The sequence below is a fragment of the Artemia sp. Qi Xiang Cuo genome, chromosome 15 (assembly GCF_049724085.1).
Source record: "Artemia sp. Qi Xiang Cuo chromosome 15, ASM4972408v1, whole genome shotgun sequence".
NCBI classification, from domain to species: domain Eukaryota; kingdom Metazoa; phylum Arthropoda; class Branchiopoda; order Anostraca; family Artemiidae; genus Artemia; species Artemia sp. Qi Xiang Cuo.
The window spans coordinates 44,850,919-44,869,146 of record NC_142808.1 but is presented as its reverse complement, the minus strand read 5'-3'; the positions used below and the strand labels follow the sequence as shown (position 1 = coordinate 44,869,146).

Below are 18,228 nucleotides of genomic sequence, written 5' to 3'. Positions count from 1 at the left end.
AACGAACAAAAATTATAATAAATAACCGAGTCAAACTCCAAACAAGCAGAAATTAACATGATTAGGACTCACGATCCCTATGCCTTCTCAAGACCAGAACATAATTTGCACTTTACTGAAAAAATACAAATGAATGTGCATTGTCAGATTAATATACATATGCTCATATTTATTCTTTAAAATATTGATAATTTTTTATTTATTAAAGTTATAAAATTGAAAACATTTAAATTTTTTCCGGTAAAGTGCAAGTTATGTTCCCAAGTGCAAAACTGAGTGTGTTCCCAATAAAGTTGGTATTGAAATTGAACACTGGTCTAAAAGTAGGCTACTTAAGTACCCTAAAATACTTTAAGTTTTTACTTAATTACGAATATTAAGTATTTTCGGAATCTTTTACTTAAGTAGAGTACGAGATTATTTACTTAATGAATTACTTATGTACTTTTTACTTAAGTAAAAAGTTTTACTTAAGTAAATTCCCAACACTACTTTCAGGAGAAATTGATTGTGATGTTGAACTAAATCAAAAGACACCATATGCATTCTGGTTGTCAAAATGCAATGTCTGCAAAATCTTAAGAACAATTAAGGGTATTAAGCTGAAAATTTCACAGAATGTTGAACGGGACGTAGAAATTAATCAGAACACAACCACGTGAATACAAAATGTCTAAAGTCATTTGTGCTTTACTGGAAACAAAATTTATTATAGACACTTTTTTTATATTTATAACATTGAAAAAAACAGTGTTGTATTTTTTCACAATATTGCATCTTAAATACATTGGACACATCTTGAAGTGTTGAGATTTCCAGGAATTAATATCATTATAGATTAAATAGTCAATTTATTTTCCTTAGTTTTTACCTGTTATCTTAATTATGATAGTGATTTATTTTTTGTTCGTCATCAATGGTTCAAAAGACTAAACCACACTGTTCAATATACTTGTAGTTTTCAATAAAACGACGCAAATGACGCAATATTCTTTAGAACTTTTACGGTTAGGGTATGGGGAAGGGGGCAGTAGCCAAACTCCTGTCTGTAGTAATTTTTGTTCGTTTTAAGTTTAACTCGAATATTCAATTTAATTTTTACTCGTTTTAGGATTTATTTATTCTTCAACATCAATATCTGTTATCTTTATGTCTGATATGATCATTTATTTTAATTTCTGTTTGTTTTGGGTTTCTTTATTCTTTAATAGTAATTTCTGGTCATTTTGAGTTTCAATGATTCTTGAATTAGTCTTAAATTTAATGTGGCTCTTTACTTTTCTTTGAAAAATTTCTTTTTTGGAATTTTTTTAAATTTATTACTAAAACAAGGTTCTTTAGAATGAGTCCTTATAGATCTAGTACCCTCTATAAGTAACAAGATATCGCACCAGAAGAAATTGGAAAATTACAGCATATTTATCCTGTAAAACAGTAATTCTGGCCTGAACATGGCAAAATGTTATTGAAGAATGGTAAAGCCGATAACTTGAAAGGATGTTTAAATAACGTCCAAGTCCCAGGGATCATTTATATATATATATATATATATATATATATATATATATATATATATATATATATATATATATATATATATATATATATATATATATATATATATATTTGGAGGAATAAGCATTATCAAACAATTGTTCTGCAAAAATTCAACTTAGATTTATAAAGGCAGATTACAGGGGGCGTTAACTCTCGGCATATTTAGGGTAATGTTGGTAATAGTATTGAGAAAGAGCAGAAATTAAATAAAAGGTCTAAGGTAATATTTTTTCTTTGGAGTTCTATGATAATCTATTGCTTTGAAAGTTTTTGCCAAGATCTAGAATTATTTTCTTTTTTAAATAGATTACATAAGAAAAAGATTTTTTTTTAATGGAAGTAAAGAGCAGCATTAAACTTAAAACGAAGAGAAACTATTCTAATATGAGGGGACTGCCCCCTCCTCAAACCCCCACTCTTTACAATACGGTTTGAGTTTTTGTCTCCAATGCTTTAAGAAAGACTGCTTAAGAACAAGGGTGATCGGGAAATAGAAGGTATTTCTCCAAAAAGGAAGAACTGATTGATTTGCATTTGCTTTGAACAAGCAAATTCTCAGTTCAAATGTTTTAGAAGGCATTTGGTTGCACATTTATTATGCTCACAGACGCTTTTAGCATTTCACTATAAAACTTTAACGTCAAGACCGGCAAGACGGTATCCACAAGGGGAGAGGGAAGGTCAGGGTTGACCCCCCCTGAAATTATTGGCCGTCTTGTAAAATAGTAACAAAAGTGCATATAAACAAACTTTTGATCCGTTATTTCAATTTTTTGTACCCTCCCCCCCCCCTCCAAACAAAAATCCTGGATACGCCCTCGAAGAATGAAGACTTCAAAAATACACGAAGTGTCAGGAAAGAGCTTCCGATCATCTTACGGGTGGGCACCAGCATATATTTCATCCCACTCATATGTTATGCTTGCACTGCTCCCAAGAAAAAAAAAAACTAAATGAATGTCCAAAGAAAACCTTAAAAAAATGCAAATTAGCAGCAAAAAAATGTATTTTTAGTATTTTTTCTTCTTAAGCTGTTTTTCATATTTTTTTTTTAGTCTTTTCTTTAAGTATTTTTTCTTTGTAAGCGTTGCTTTTGATTTTCTTTTTAAAACATAGTTCCTGACAGTATCTTTGTGCATAGAAGGACATTCTTTAAACAACTAAACAATTTTAAAATCAATAAAATATTTTATTTTTAAATTAATTATAACTAAATATCAAATATAATCTAATATTTAATTTCCTATGCTAGCTCACAGCACTATAGACTTCCTTGCACTTTTCCACTGGTTTCTGAGGCTTCTAAATCACTTTTAAGCTCCTTTGTCACTTGGATTTGCTTTTGAAGCATATGTAAATTTTCAATTTTCTTTTTTTCTTGCCTCTCTTGGTCTCTTAACACTCCTTCGTGCATTCTTTGCCTTGAGATAAAAAAAAAAGTAAAGAAAACAGCAAAACCAAATTCAACCAAGATAAAACAAACCAAGATAAAAGAACTTCATAGTAGTCTGCGATCTTGATGGCGGGGTCACTGGGGGGGTTAGCCTTTACAATAAAACTGTTGAAAAAGAATTTTATCAGAATACTAGCCTAAGTGGTACCAATAAAGGGGGACGTCCCCTCATAGATTTTTTGTCCCCCATCCCCTCACAGGTTATAAAAATACATTTTACCCCTCCCCAAAATTTGTGTACATTGACATCACTGACTAGCCTACAAACCTATTGAAAATATGTTCTGAGACCACACTGGCTATAAATGACAATTTCTATAAATGACAATTGCTCTTTATAGCCACACTGGCTATAAAGAGAAAAAACAACTTATAAATGCCTTTTAACTTTACAAATAATTTTACTAAAATGATAAAAATAATAATATAAGAAAGCAAAAATAGAGTAATATAAAACATATTTTATAAAATAACAATTAAATGAAAATAAAATATGCTTGCTGAATTCCATCCTTGTTTTGTTTCTCAGTTATTTCTTTTACTCTTCGTTTTCTGTCAAAAAAGCTATTGAAAAAATATTAGGTTTTCAAATTTCTGGCCTATGAATCTGATGTGCAAAAACAGGCCCCCGCAAAAAAAAAATCAGTCACTTTTTCATGGTTAGAAAAAATATCCATTAACAAGCCACATGTTTTCAATTTATGTAAAGTTACCTTCATGGTTATCAAGAACAACTAGAAGAGACCAAACAAAAAATCTTAGACGCAAAAATACTAAACCTTCAAAAATCAAAATTATGATCTTAATTGAGCTCTTTTGTCCTGCTGTAAGAGGTGTTTTTATTAATTTTTTGAAGAGATATCACGAATTAAAATTTCATTTTTTTCAGTTTAAGGTTAATTTTGAACCAACGTGACTTAAGTTTTTTGGGCTATATCTTTCTATTTTCAATATTTAACCCATCAGACACTTGGAAGCAGGTTTTTTTTTTAATTAAAAATTATCGAAAACGATGGGGTGAAAATTATTGGAAATGCATCTGAATTTCAAAATATTTTCACAAATGAAAGGTTTAAGTTAATAATGAAAAGTTATCTGAAAAGTTGGTTGAGTCTGGCCTCTGTCAAGTTTCACAACTTCTTTTACAGGATTGACCAATGTCAGATGAAGGATGGAGCTAGGAACGGGAAAACACGTTCTTAAAAGGTCAGAGAAAACATTTAGAGTCTCATCGCAGATGCTATTTGATGCTACATTATACATGTAGACTACATATGCTACATTTATACATAGGCTCTTAAACTTTACGCAAATAAAAAATAACAATGTGATTGAAATTTTCGGTGACAATTTTCTCCATGGAAAGTACTATTTTAAAAGCCATCACATTGACTGACAATATGATAATTTCAAAGAAGTAAAAATAAAGATGATTTCAAACTATAAGACAATTTCAGGCAATAGAAAATAATATATAAGCTGGATAATCAAACTAAAATTATTCTTTCCCAATAACTCAAGTGCAAGTGAACCCAGACATAATATATACACAATACAACAGTACACATTAATCAACCACTATTGACCCCTATAGTATTCGACCACTATTGACCCGTATAGTATACATACATGTTAATGGGCCACTAGCAACCCGACTGAAAAGGCTCTAGCTAGCCGAATTTCTAAGGAACTATTGAGCAAGAACTTCAACTATGTTTCGGAAAACAGATTTTATTATGTATAGTTTTAGTAAGCCTTCTTTCAGGGAACCTTAAGTTATAATTAATAATATAATAGGCTGATTCTAATAACAAAAGGCTACGGTAATTCAAGTAGGAATAGATACAGACATAAAGTACATAGTAGGGCCTACACAATTTTTCACATTTTTTTTTTACCATAGTACAATTTCAACAAATTATGATAGCCTTACATGTACTTTTGTGGATTTTCCAAGGGAGATATTGAGCTTTCAAAACGGAGGATACAACTCTCCTCTCTAGGTACCATGTGCCGCCCGTACATGATTTTTTTTTTTTTAATGAGACCTGGAACTACAGTGGATAAACATAAGCGAATAAAGAAAGAGGGAAGTGTTTTCGAAAATTACATATACATATATATTGATTTTCAACTGTTAAGCCAATTTTAGTGCAAGGCAAAAGTTAAAAATGTCAAAAAATCCTGAAAAGAATTTCTGGCTCGAAAGTTAGCATAAAATACACCCCAAACGAGTAACAATCATTTTTTTTTTGGGGGGGGGGGGGGCAGTGACGTCAATTGACAAAAATTGATAGGGGAGGGGGAAAGGCAAGTTTGTATTCTCTTCAAAGAACACATTAAAAAGACTATTTTTCCAGTAAAAATACACCCAAAAAGGAGTTTTCAAAATCAAGGGGGAGGGCACATTTCAGTCCCTTGTTGAAAAATCTGAAAAGGCTTTACCGGAATTTCTAAGAAAGTATTAAGCAAGAACTCCAACTGTGTGCTGGAAAACAGTTTTGATTATGTACAGTTTTATCATGCATATAGACTTATATGCTTTCAATGCCACAAATGCCTTCACTCAGTCTTAAGTTATAATTTGGCTTTGAACCGATTAAAACAACTTCAACTATATGTTGGACTTATGAAACTCAACTGAATTTCATATAGTTGAAGTTTAACCGTTCAACAGTTGAAACTAAACTCAACTTCAACTGTTTGCAAGAACTTCAACTTTTTGTTTGAAAAAAGCTTTAGTTCGAGTGAGCCTTCTTTCAGTGATTCTTATAAGTTGTAATTTAAACTGTTCAGCAGTTGAAATTCAATGGGACTTAAACTATGTATTTGAAAAACACTTTCACTATGTAGACTTGTATCTAGCACTGCAGACTTGAAATCCTGAGGTAAGGGGTTTGAGTCCCTACCTCTGAGTTATTTGGTTTGGAACGGGGATCAATGGTGTGATTCTGTAAGCTCAGCCAGAGTCGACCCAGCTCTAAATGGTACCTGGAGAAATCTGGGGGGGAAAACACGGGAAGCTTTGGATGGTTTGCCCCAACCACGCACTGCAGTCCCGGCCGAAGGCAGTGAAACGGGAGATCAGTACCTGCACACCGCAGACCGTTGGTCAGCACGATTTTTTTTTCTTGGATTTTATGTATAGTTTGAGTAAGCTTACTTTCAATTAGTCTTATTTTATAATTTTGGTTTTCAATTGCTTTCTATTTCTGAATGTTTTCAGGAATAATAAAATAAAATATTTGATCAAACAAAAATAGTAGATACGTCTGTAGGACTTTTACAAAGCTTCAGGGAAATTATAGAAATAAAAAAGATAATATATGGGGGTATTAGTATCAATAGAGATGAAGGGGATTTTAGGATCAATTCGATTTATAATAGTTTAATTAAAAAGCAGGTAAAATTTTCAACAAGTACTGATTTTAATAATAGTTCTGATACGAAATATGACCTTGCGGACAAAGGTCAGACTGGGTTAAATGCTGGGAAAGGTAAACGAATTGCAGCTAAGCTTGCAAGCAAATGAATCTGTTCAATTTATAATTCAAACATTGGGTGATGAACTTGAGATATAATTAGGGGTTATGGGCTGGGAGTTAGCTGACATTTTTTGTTTTAGTTTAAGCACCATTGTATTTCCTGTTGTTTATAGCTTTCTATGTATATACTGCAAAAAGGTATGTTCCAATCAATATTAACATTTGATTTTGTTTGTATTCTAGTAAATGGAATTGCACATTTAATGTAAGTTTTGTTTTCCTATTAATTTATAATTTATTTTTTGTTTGTTTAGTATCTTTTTATGTTGATGTAAGTTTAGGTTTCTTAAAAAAGAAATTTTTTTTTCATTTCTTTTTTTCGTTGAGAATGGCTCCTGGGTGTGGGGCCAAAATATTGGGAGTATTTTTGTTTAATTAAGTGTTTGTATGCACTGCTTTATATAAACTAAAACCTATTTTTTTTGTTTAATTTTTTGTAAGAGCAAGCAAGGTTATCAAAGATCATGAATGATTTTTTTTTATGTTAGCCACACTAAAAGAGATAAAAAAAAACGTCATGTGAAATCTCTTTGAACCAAATCTTGTTTTATGAACGAATAGTCCTTATCTTCAAGAAATTTGATTAATCTTATTTTTGCTTACTGGTATTATATTGAAAAAAAATTAACAATACTACACATTAGAAAAAATACAAGTTAAGAACAATCTTATTTGGTGAACCATGCCAAAACTCGTTTGAATATTTTTTCAGATGCAAATGATTTTAAAAGATATTACCCTTTCAATTTGAGGTATGTGAACATTAGGAGTTATTCCCATATATTTCTTATTTACCCTCCATCCAATATAGCTAACTGCAATCGATTTTACTGACATCTTATACAAAAATAGCCTACTCTTTGGAATAGAATTGTTTTCATTGGGTGTTGGTGATAAAAATCAACATCAGATCTCATGTTTTCTTTATTTTATACCACATAGTTGGTATATTAAAATCAACATGTATATCTTCTTTTTTACCATTGATTTTCTTTTAATTGTTTGTTTTATGGTCAATCAATTTTACCTTTGAATGGCCAACAAATCTGGATTGTATTAATGCTACAAGAAACTGTCTGTTTATAGATGGGGTTAACCCCAAATGAGAACCATTCTATTTCAAAGGAAATTGTTTTTATAAGTTCTTGTGAAATGTGACTGAAATTGATGCAAAGAAAATCAATTGCAATACATGGACCGGGAATGTACTTCAGAGCAACTGCACTGTCAAACACCAATATATCTTATAAGTCTTAGATATTTTACATTCAGCTTTTTCATGGATTTAAAGCAATGGGCTATCTCAAAATTGCGGTCAAAAGCATATTGATCATTTTTTTAGCCACAACTGTGGTTCTGTGGCACAAGATAGCAGCCAACAGCACCTAAAAAGTAGCATCAAACGTGTTGATAAAACTCATATTCAAATTAGAAAATCCACTCAATAGGATCTGTCCAGAGATAGTTTGGTCTGCCTCAAAATCTACCTAATCCTGAGAAGGATTCAAAACAGCCACTCACCAGGTTTAGATCTAGTCTTTTTATTTTCTACCTGTTGAAGGAAGTCTGCTACATAATTTTGTGAAAAAGCTTCATAATATGACAAGGTTTTGGTACTTTTCTGGCTTTTTGGTCTTCCCAAAAAGGAAGGAATTTTTTCTGGGGGGGGGAGTATAGAGCTGGAGTGTTTCATCTGATACACTCTATATTTTGATATTCAATAATGAAACACTTCAAAATGTCAAAACAGTAGTCTTGCAGGAGGTTATTTACAACAAGCCCTGTCTTGATGAAAAAAGTGCCCTTTGCAAATATCCAAAGGAGAGAAAACATGGCTTATAAGACTGGCTTGTGAAACTGTGGAAAATATTGCCAAAAACGATATTTGAAAAAAAAACACGCTTCCATTATATTAATCAACATATATCAATAGACTTGCATTATTAACTGGGTCAGTTATGACTTACCTTAGACCTTAGATCCTCCTGTGCCACCTCCACCTGTGATCCTCCTGTGCCAGAGGCACCCAGGGCATCCACGAAGAGCCGCCAGTCATTCCACATGTGCACCGCCACCAAAACATCTTCCCATTGGGGTTGTATCACCTTGTGAATATTGGACAGGTCCTGTCTATATCTGCGATGCAAGGTGTTTTTGGTTGACCTCTCCTGCGGTTTCCCTGAGGTTGCCATTCCGAGATCTGTCTTGGGATCCTGTCGTCACCACCACCGCCGTTGCTGAATGATGTCCGTAACCATGGGTTGGCCTGAGATAGATCGGACTTTTTGGTTTTGGACATGATCTCCCCTGTCACATGATCGAAATGAAAGGACATTGCGATTAAATAGCCTCATTTTCAATTTCGTAGAATACTTTTTCGATCGTATACTGGTTTTAGTCGGTTAAAAGCTCCACTGGCTTGCCCTATCCTCAACTCCACTTCCCGCTCGCTTGACCCTGAATTTTTCACCATGTTGCCAAGGTACCTGAACTCTACGACCTGCTCGACATTTAAGTCTCCACACTTTATGTTGAGGGGAGAGTCAGTTGTTGCCATGATCTTTGTCTTCTCTGTGTTAATCTTGAGGACAAGTCGACCAGCATTTTGACGGATAGTATTGAGGAGATCCTAGAGTTTTGTCTAGTTACTTTCCATCAAGGCAACATCGTCAGCAAACAGATCAGCTAGCTGCTTATTTTCTCCGATTTGGATGCCAAACCGTGTACAATAAATGAGTATGTAGTCGACAACGAGGACAGTGAGGAAGGGAGAAAGAATACAGTCCTGTCTTATGCCAGACATGATACGGAAATATTTAGTATTTCCTTCTCGGGTCCAAACACAGCATTCTGTGTTTTCATATAATGCAACAATTAGGGTAACTATTTATCAGGAATTCCATAGAATCGCAGGATTTTCCATAGCGAGTCTCAGTCGATGGAGTCGAAGGCTTTCTCAAAGTCCACGAAAATCAGGTAAATTTTCTCTCGCCATTCATTGCACTCTTTAGTCATCATCCGTAGTATGTAGACAAGATCCGTGCAAGAACGGAGCGGCCAGAAACCATGCTGTTCATCCTGTAGGTATTTATCGAGGACTGTCTGGAGGCGCTAAGGAATCATTTGTGAGAAGAGTTCACCCGAAATAGATAGGAGACTGATGCCCCTCCAGTTGCTACAATTTGTTGCATCTCCTTTCTTGAAAATTTTGATGAGCATACTTTTTTTCCAATTGTTGGGTACCTTTTCAGACTTCCAGATACTAGCAAAAAGTTTCAGCCACACATTTTTACTGGTATTCAGTGATATTTTTATCATCTTGGCTGTTATTCTGTCAGTTCTGGCTGCTCTGCCATTCTTAAGCCTGCGGGCTGCCTGTCAAATTTCTACATCACAAGGTTCTTCTGTGTTGATTTGGAGGTTCAAAAAAGGGTTGTAGGGACATCTGGTGGATCCACTGGGTGGGGTCTGTTCAGAATGTTCTCGAAATGCATGGCCCATACTACAAGTATTTCTGCTGTGTCTGAGACAATTTTGCCACTTGCATCTTTACTGGTCTGTTTACGATTTGGCATTTCCCCACAATTTCATTGGTAATCTTATATACAGCTCTGGAGTCACCACATTTTGCTGCTTCCTCCGCCATGGCAGCTTTTTTATCCAAAAGGCTGTTTTTATCCCTCCCCCCTCCCTCGCGCTCCTTTTGACTTGTTTATCTAGGTCTTTGTACATTTGGTTCTTCAGAACTGTGTCACTGTTTTCACCACCTTTTAGGAGCTGCAGCTTTAAATTACGACGCTCACCAATCAGGTTCCAGGTTGTCTCTGATAACCATTGGTCTTTTGGTCTCTTGGAGTACCCAAGCGTAGCGGCAGCCGCCTGATTGTAAACCTCTTTGATGATGTTTCAGGTTGGCTCAGTGTCAACATCTAAGAGAAGGGCTTCAAGTTTATTAGGGAGTGTAATGATGAACTCATTTCAAACTGCCTCAGTGGAAAGTTTCGAGGAATCAAGGGTTGGGTCTTCTTTGGACCTGATCTTCAGTGTGGCCTTTAGCTTCAACACTATCCTCCCTATCATTAGGGCATGATCAGATGCCACGTCAGCACCTCTGATAGCTCTCACATCTTTCAGACAGAACTTCTATTTTCTGTTGATCAAAAGGGGGTCCATTTGATTACGCGTTCTTCCGTCAGGGGAGTTCCAAGAATATTTATGGATAGTTTTATGTGCAAACATGGTGCCCCCAATTACTAGGTGATTTGCAAGAGCGAAGTCTACTAGCAGTGTTCTGTTTTCGTTTATCTCCCTGAGTCCTTCACTTCCAAGGGCCTGTGGGCAATAAGACCTATCATTCCCCACTTTGGCATGGAAGTCACCAGCAAAACAAATTAAATCATGACTGGGAATGTCTTTTGTCACTGCTTGAAGGGTGTTGTAGAAGCTATCTTTCACTGCATCGTCCGCGTCGTTTGTAGGTGAGTAGCATGCTACTACGGTTAGTTATGACTGGGCAGCATAAAAAAATACTACTCATTCAAAAAGTTATTTATTTAAAAGTACAGTAATGGAAACTGCATTATTTGTATTTTTTTTTTTTTTTTTTTAAAGCAATAAGTGTAACAGTTTGAATTTGGTGCTAAACACCCAACTGACAAGGAACACTTCTAGTGGCAGCTTTCCAAGTCTAGCTAATTCTTTTCTTCCTGCAAAAGTCAACTGAGCAGCTTTCTACTAGTTGCAAATATCACAGACAGAAAGCCAATCCTGCTTAGCTAGGGTAATTCCAAAGAATGCCCTTACGCCATATCTCTGAGCTAGAAGTTAAATCAAGCCTTAGCCATGTAAATGGAAAACAATTTAATTTTTTGTTTTTGTGTGAAAACTCCAAATTAAATTTTAGTCACATATCATGCCAAATCTGCTTTGTGTTTGCTCCAACAACACAAGAAAGGTATCCAAAAACAACAAATATAGTAAATTAAAACAACACCTATTAAATTTCAGTTTCATTAAATCTAATAATGAAGAATATTCTTTTCATAATTATTTAATGTACTTTAATAATTAATTAAACAATTATTATTATAATAGTTTAATAACAAGAGCGTAGGCGAGCTAAAATCCTAGCTGAAAGAGAACATCAGATGATGTATAATGCTGCAATGAATGTTATGGTATTGCATGTATGGCAACAGCCATCACTTTTAGCAAGAAATAACTATAATTAATTTGCAAGAAAAACTCTAAGTGATTAATTATAAATAATCACTTTAATTATAATTTAATAATTATGAATAAATTTTAATAATAATAATTCAATCAACATCTCCAAATATTGAGCCACAAAGTAGTCTTGTATAGCCTGTTCCAATCCAAATTCATCATGTTGATTACTTTGTAGCTTATTTGAATCTAGGTACTTAATAAGTATTGCACTGAAAATACCCTTGTAAACTCCTCACCACAGCAGGGGAAGCTTACTCCCCCTCTAAACCAGCTTATTGATGAAATCAAGATAGAGTTGCAGGAAAAGATATAGGCCTACAGTAAAATGAAAAAGTTTGTGATACCTTGTATGTGAAGGAAGATTTGTTTTTTGAGGAAGAATTAGCAACAGCAATATGGCTCCAGGTGCTGATAGTGTGGTAGATGAGTTTCTTAAGTATGGCGGTTCTGAGGTTAGAAATAAGTTACTGAAGATTATGAATATGATTTTTGAAAAAGCCAGCTTTTTGAATTTGCCAGAATTCCTATAGAAAATTTCTTTATGTCTTGCTTTATCATTATTGATTCAATTTTAAATGTTGAGATGTTAATGATAATTTCCCAGAGTAAATTTTTGCCAGGATTAAATTTTCCAGAGGATTTTTCTGTGGAGGTGAAGCCAGGTATCCTGGCATTATTTAAAAAATGATCAGAAATTAAATAAAAAAACAATTGTTTCAACTGAAAGTAAGGAGCAACATTAAAACTTAAAACAAACAGGAATTATTACATATATGAGGGAGGTTGTCCCATCCACAACACCTTTCTCTTTGCATTAAAGTTTAAATTTTGTCCCAATTCTTTAAAAACAACTCCTGAAACACAAGGGTTGTTTAATTAGAACAATAAGTAACTTTTATTTATAGTGCCAAAAAACTGTAGCATGAAGAGCAAGGTGTTGAGGGGAGGGCAGGTCCCCACATATACATAATAATTTCTTTTGATTTTAAGTTTTAATGTTGCTCCTTACTTTCATTTGAAAAAACTTTTTTTTTTTTATTTAATGAAGCTTAGAAACAAACATTTTTCTAAAGGCAGTGGAAAAAGTATATCAATTAAGCAAAAGTATATAAAAATGAAAAAAAGTAAGCAATTGCAAAAAATACACAAAGCAATAGTCAACTTATAAAACTAAGATATAAACTCCCATCATTCAGTTCTGTTGAGCAATGCTGAAGCATTGGATGGATATTTTTTAACAATATCAACAGTTGTGAACTTGGTTATCTAACACCAAAATATTCAATTCCTTTAGACTAAGTGTTTATAAAAAGTGACACATTATCAAAATAGTCTGTTCAAGATAAAACATTAAAACTAACATTAAGAAAATCTAATAAAATATTTTAATTCAATATTTTTTATTTAATTTTGAATACCAAAAACTAATAGCCTATATTTGACACCTTTATAATTCATAGCTGTAGAAAAATTGAATCTTTTTCAAAGTGACAACTAGACAAAAAAAATTACTCCTGAAAAAAAAATAATGATAATAAAACACAAAAAAAGTATCCATTCAGGGGGAAAATACAGAAATTCTCAGCATTCTATTCAGAGGAAACATTTCTGATTATAGTGGCTCCATATATCAGCTCATGGGTACTCTTGCAATGCTAGCAAAAGTAGACAGCATATTTTTACCGAAATTGCCCCTTATTAACTTGTTTTCTTTGTGTTTTCTATAATTATATGAACTTTCTTGTGTACTAATAACTGCACTAACTACTAATAAACAAATACATATTTAGGATCACCATAAAAAGCTGATTCTTTGATTGAATGTTATCAAGCTCTTATACTTTTGTTATTGACAAGGATTGTTATTCACTTGTCATTCATTACTATGAAGAATTTGATTTTTTTTTTTTTTTTTTTTTTTTTTTTTTTTACTTCATGCAAATCATATAGAAAAAACGTTTGTGGAAACTGGAAAGGGGTCACTCAGTCACAAATTAGAATTTACACTTTCCTTGTTCAGAGTCAGAATCTATTGGCAGGCAGTCAACAATGGGGCAACACACATTTTTTTTGTGTTTTTTCCCTATTCTGCTCTTTTTCCTATGGTTTCCTTATAATTATTTTATAGTCTCAAATGTCAAAAGGGGATGCCATGCCCCCCCCCCTGCCAGTGCCCATGTAAAATATACCTGCATTGTAGTATGCTTCACAAAAGAATAAGCTAATTATAACCAAATGCAAGAGAAAAACCAGTTTTACTCAAGACCAAACAAAGCAAACTTCTTGAGTTTGTTCTGGATAATACACAAGTACCTGCAGCATATTTTCCATTGCTATCCATTTTATGAAATTATTTTAAATAGTATTTTGGGGTAAAATTCTAGACAAGCTGCTTTTTGCTATCTTGTAAAGGGATTAGGTTAGGAAAATGAAACTTTCAGGAATGGATCTAAAGACTAGAGTAGGTCCCAGAAAGATATTCAAGTGCCTACCTTCACTCCTTCTCTCTCTAGAGCTAAAGAGCACTTACCTTTAATGACCTTTAAAAAGCTTTGTGTTGTAAAAGCAAAACCTTTCAAGATAGATCTTCTGCTGAAATGAATTGTAAGAAAAGCATTTTCAGCTTTACAACTTTGCTCAATCCCAATTTATGAGCTTTTAAAGTTGGCAAATACATTTCCTAAATTCAGAACAAAACCCATTGATATAGCTTCAAATTCTACTCAAATAACAGGATTTGCATTTTCAGAACTAAAACCAGAGAAACAGAAACTTATAACTGAAAATTGAGGTAGAATGTTGTTTTGTCAGAATTCCAATAGATGTCAAGTAGGCAAATTTGTAAGACTTGGAAATCAGAAGAGGGTTAATATAGCCTAGTAGCTTTGCAATAGCTTCCCTGAGTATATTTTTGGCCCTGGATTAATCACTAAAAGTTTCATTTTCCTAACTTAACCCACTTTCAAGACAACCAAAAATAGATTGTCTGGCATTTTAGCATTTAAATTTTTGGTAGTCCATATTATTGACTTACAAATAAATTAAACATACCACTTGATGCCTTTTTTTATGCTCATTACAAATATAATAATAATTTTTGTTGGAAATGCATTTTACCCCCACCCTAAATATACCAATTCAAGGTAGGCTATATATTTGCACATTAGGGGGGTGGAGGGTAAACTTTAAATGGTACACACCACTATGTAAAGTTTGGTTAATGCTAATGAAATTTAATAAAATAGGATGAATATATAATTGTTTAGAAACAAATTTGGGCTATATATTTTGGCACATTAGGGGGAGTGGGGGGGGGGAGGGAGGTAAAGCATAGCATATATTAAATACATAACCAAACCTAAAATGACCTAGGTCTCTTCCCCCCCTAAACCTGTAAAAATGGTAAACTTTTACCAAATCATATTATTGAGTTATGAATAAAGTAAATATACTACTCGATGCCTTTTTTATGCTCTTTACAAATATAATAATCATTTTGTCGGAAATAAATTTTAGCCCGCACCCCTATATATACCAATTCAGGGTATATATTTGCACATTAGGGGGGTGGGGGGGAAAGTTTAAACTTACCTCTCATTTACATCAGAAATAAAATTTACCCCTATCCCCCTAGTGTGCAAACATATACCCTAAATTGGTATATGTAGGGGTGGGGGATAAATTCATTTCTGACAAAAATGATTATTATATTTGTAAAGAGCATAAAAAAGGCATCCAGTGGTATATTCACTTTATTTGTAACTCAATAATATGATTTGGTAAAAATTTACCAAAAACACAATAGTTTAAATATTGTAAACACAATGAGAAATGATGCTTTACAATCAATTTTTGTCTTGAAAATACCCATTTGACAGGTTTCTATTTGTAGCTCCTTGTATAGTATATAGCCTAGTGGTGTGTACCATAGAGTGCACAAGAACTGTGTGAACCTACCTCTCATTTGCATCAGAGATAAACTTTACCCCCACCCCCCTAATGTGCAAATATATACCCTGAATTGATATAAATAGGGGTGGGTGTAAAATTCATTTCTGACGAAAATGATTATTATATTCATAATGAGCAAAAAAAAGGCATTGAGTGGTATGTATATTTTATTTGTTAGTCAATAACATGAACTCCAAAAATTTACCTTTTTGCAAAGTAACATAGCCAATAAACAAAATGAGGTATGCCCAAAATGATATATTGCTAAATTCAGTTAATAGAGAACATATTAGGCTATTAGGGCTAGCATAGCCTATATGTGAGACAATCAGGGGAGAAATTGGATGCTTTGTCAAAAGGTCATCATAATGTTTGGAAAGAATATAAAATAGGCCTAAGGAACCTGATGGTTCTCTTTTTATTAGCCTAGCATATTTCCTTTAGAGAATTTAAGAGCTTAGCCTACATCTGGACTTAGCCTATTTCTTAAGCTTCATAGTCTACCTGTCAATGATTTGTTTTATGTGTACAAATGATATTATTCCAAGTGTAGCAGCAATTGCTGAACCCAACGTTATTTTTGAGGCCAGAGACATTGTTTTTATAAGAATTGATCCCCAGTGAGCTACAGCATTCTGCTTATTTAAAATATTTGCAACCAAGTCTGCCAAGCTTTTCCGAAGCAAAGCGTAAAAAATTTGAAAATGGGACACTTTTGGTGCCCCTCCTAAAAAGCTGTTGGTCAAAAATGTTGGTGGTTTCTTCCTCAATGGCACAATTGCAATATGCTTATATAATAGAGGGTCAAATTTTACTTTAGCTACTTTTGGCTATCTTGGAATGGGGTCAGGTTAGGAAAATGAAACTTTCAGGGATGGGTCTACAGGTCAAAGTATGTCCCGGGAAGGTAAATTGAAGTACCTACCTCCATTCACTTCTATAACTCACAGATTTTTAAAGGTCATCAAAGGTCAGGGCCCTCTAGAGGGAGAAGGAGTGGAGGTAGGTACTTCAAAATACCTTCCCGGGACGTACTTTAGCCTGAAAGAATGAAAGTTCCGACCCATCCCTGAAAGTTTCATTTTCCTAACCTAAACCCTTTCCAAGATAGTCAAAAGTAACTAAAGTAGAATTTTACCCACCCCCTAATGTGCGTCTGACCCTTATTGTTCATGGTTTGCCGAAAGAAGAGCCCAATAAAAAGTTGAATTTAGCGTGATGAAAATAGTTAAAGAAACGCTGGGTGTAACTAGCTAATTATCAATAAAAGAAGCTTCAGGATTGCTTCAAGTGCGGGTAATATAACAAACGAGCGTATCAAGCAAAATAATCGGCACAAGGAGTCCCCGATATTTGTTTCATTAAACTCAGAGAGGGATGTCCAGGTGATAATGAACAATGTTAATAAGCTAAAAGATAGTGTGATAGTAATTTCTACGGACCTACCCCCTGCTCTTAATCTCATTTGAAACTACCTACTCTTGAAAGCAAGAGAAATAAAAGAGTCGCATCTTATCGTCTCATCTTGAATCCGTTATGAGGTTATTAATGTGCGGCTACAAGTTCTTCCGCTTGGGTAAAGATTAATTTGCTCGTTAATATTGTTAGTGCGGACAATTATTTATTGTGTTTGTTTATAAATGAAATATCCGTGATCGAGGAATGGAACAAGTTCATTTTCATTGAATTGTGTCATGAATGGAAAAATGACCAACAGTCAATAGTGGTATTATTCTTTCCTGTCTATTTACGTTGTTCTTTTTTTTTGTTTACTCTGTGTTTTCTTTTGGTTTTAATGTGTTCTTTTTCTTTGTGTTCTTGTGTTTCTTTTTACTTTTACCATTTTTCTTCTGTTCTCCATGGGCCTAAAAATCAGGTTCTGTTTTTGCATTGTCTATTCCTTTCAGTTGAAGATCTGATGTTTCACGCGTCGTGCCGTTCTCATCCATTTACATGTTTTATTAATGGTTTATCACCGCCTCACTGCAGAATCCCACCAGACAACTTAGTAAGTGGAAATGATTGCACTTAATTTTTCTGGTGATGGGACATCGAGAAGGTTGGAATATTTTGAAAGGGACCCATTAGATTTATTAAAAATTTCGGTTGATTGTGGTTTTTCGAATAATGATTATGATATTTCTATTAGCTCCCTCTTAGTCAACAAGTATTTACCCCCTAGTGAGATTAATGGGCGTGTTTATTTTAGTAGTACAAGTCTGGCAAGTTTAAACTGTTGTGAGCTGATGAGCAGCTTAGGGCCATTTATCTTTATTCCTTACCTACCACCGATTGGATATATTAGGAGGTTGTGAAACTTTTTTAGATGAGTCAACTAGTCACTTAGCAAATATTAATGGTTACAATTTTATTTCTAAGACTAGGAATGCTAGATCGAGAGAAGGCCTTGTTTTTTATTCATAGTGATATTTTTTGTAGAATTGATTCAGATTTTGGTTCTAGGCATGAAAAAAGGTGCTTGAATTCCTTGTT

General features: G+C 33.7%; 1 protein-coding gene across 1 annotated transcript; it reads right to left on the bottom strand.

Annotated features, from left to right (window-relative positions):
- Positions 1 to 2,731: 2,731 nt before the first annotated feature.
- Positions 2,732 to 16,452, bottom strand: LOC148943724 (protein PET117 homolog, mitochondrial). The gene is made up of 2 exons (XM_089101055.1): positions 16,240 to 16,452; positions 2,732 to 2,978 (listed from the first exon to the last, which is right to left on the bottom strand). The coding sequence occupies exons 1-2, from the start codon at positions 16,329 to 16,331 to the stop codon at positions 2,819 to 2,821; spliced, it is 252 nt and encodes an 83-aa protein (XP_088957181.1). The 5' UTR covers positions 16,332 to 16,452; the 3' UTR covers positions 2,732 to 2,818.
- Between the last annotated feature and the right edge of the window lie 1,776 nt (positions 16,453 to 18,228).

What these genes read in the sequence shown, in the direction of transcription:
- LOC148943724 (XM_089101055.1), bottom strand. Translation starts at nt 16,331, where the DNA reads ATGTCTCTGGCCTCAAAAATAACGTTGGGTTCAGCAATTGCTGCTACA. An exon ending in ATAAAACAAATCATTGACAG is followed by an intron (nt 2,979 to 16,239) that starts GTAGACTATGAA and finishes TTTTATCTCAAG; the next exon opens with GCAAAGAATGCACGAAGGAG.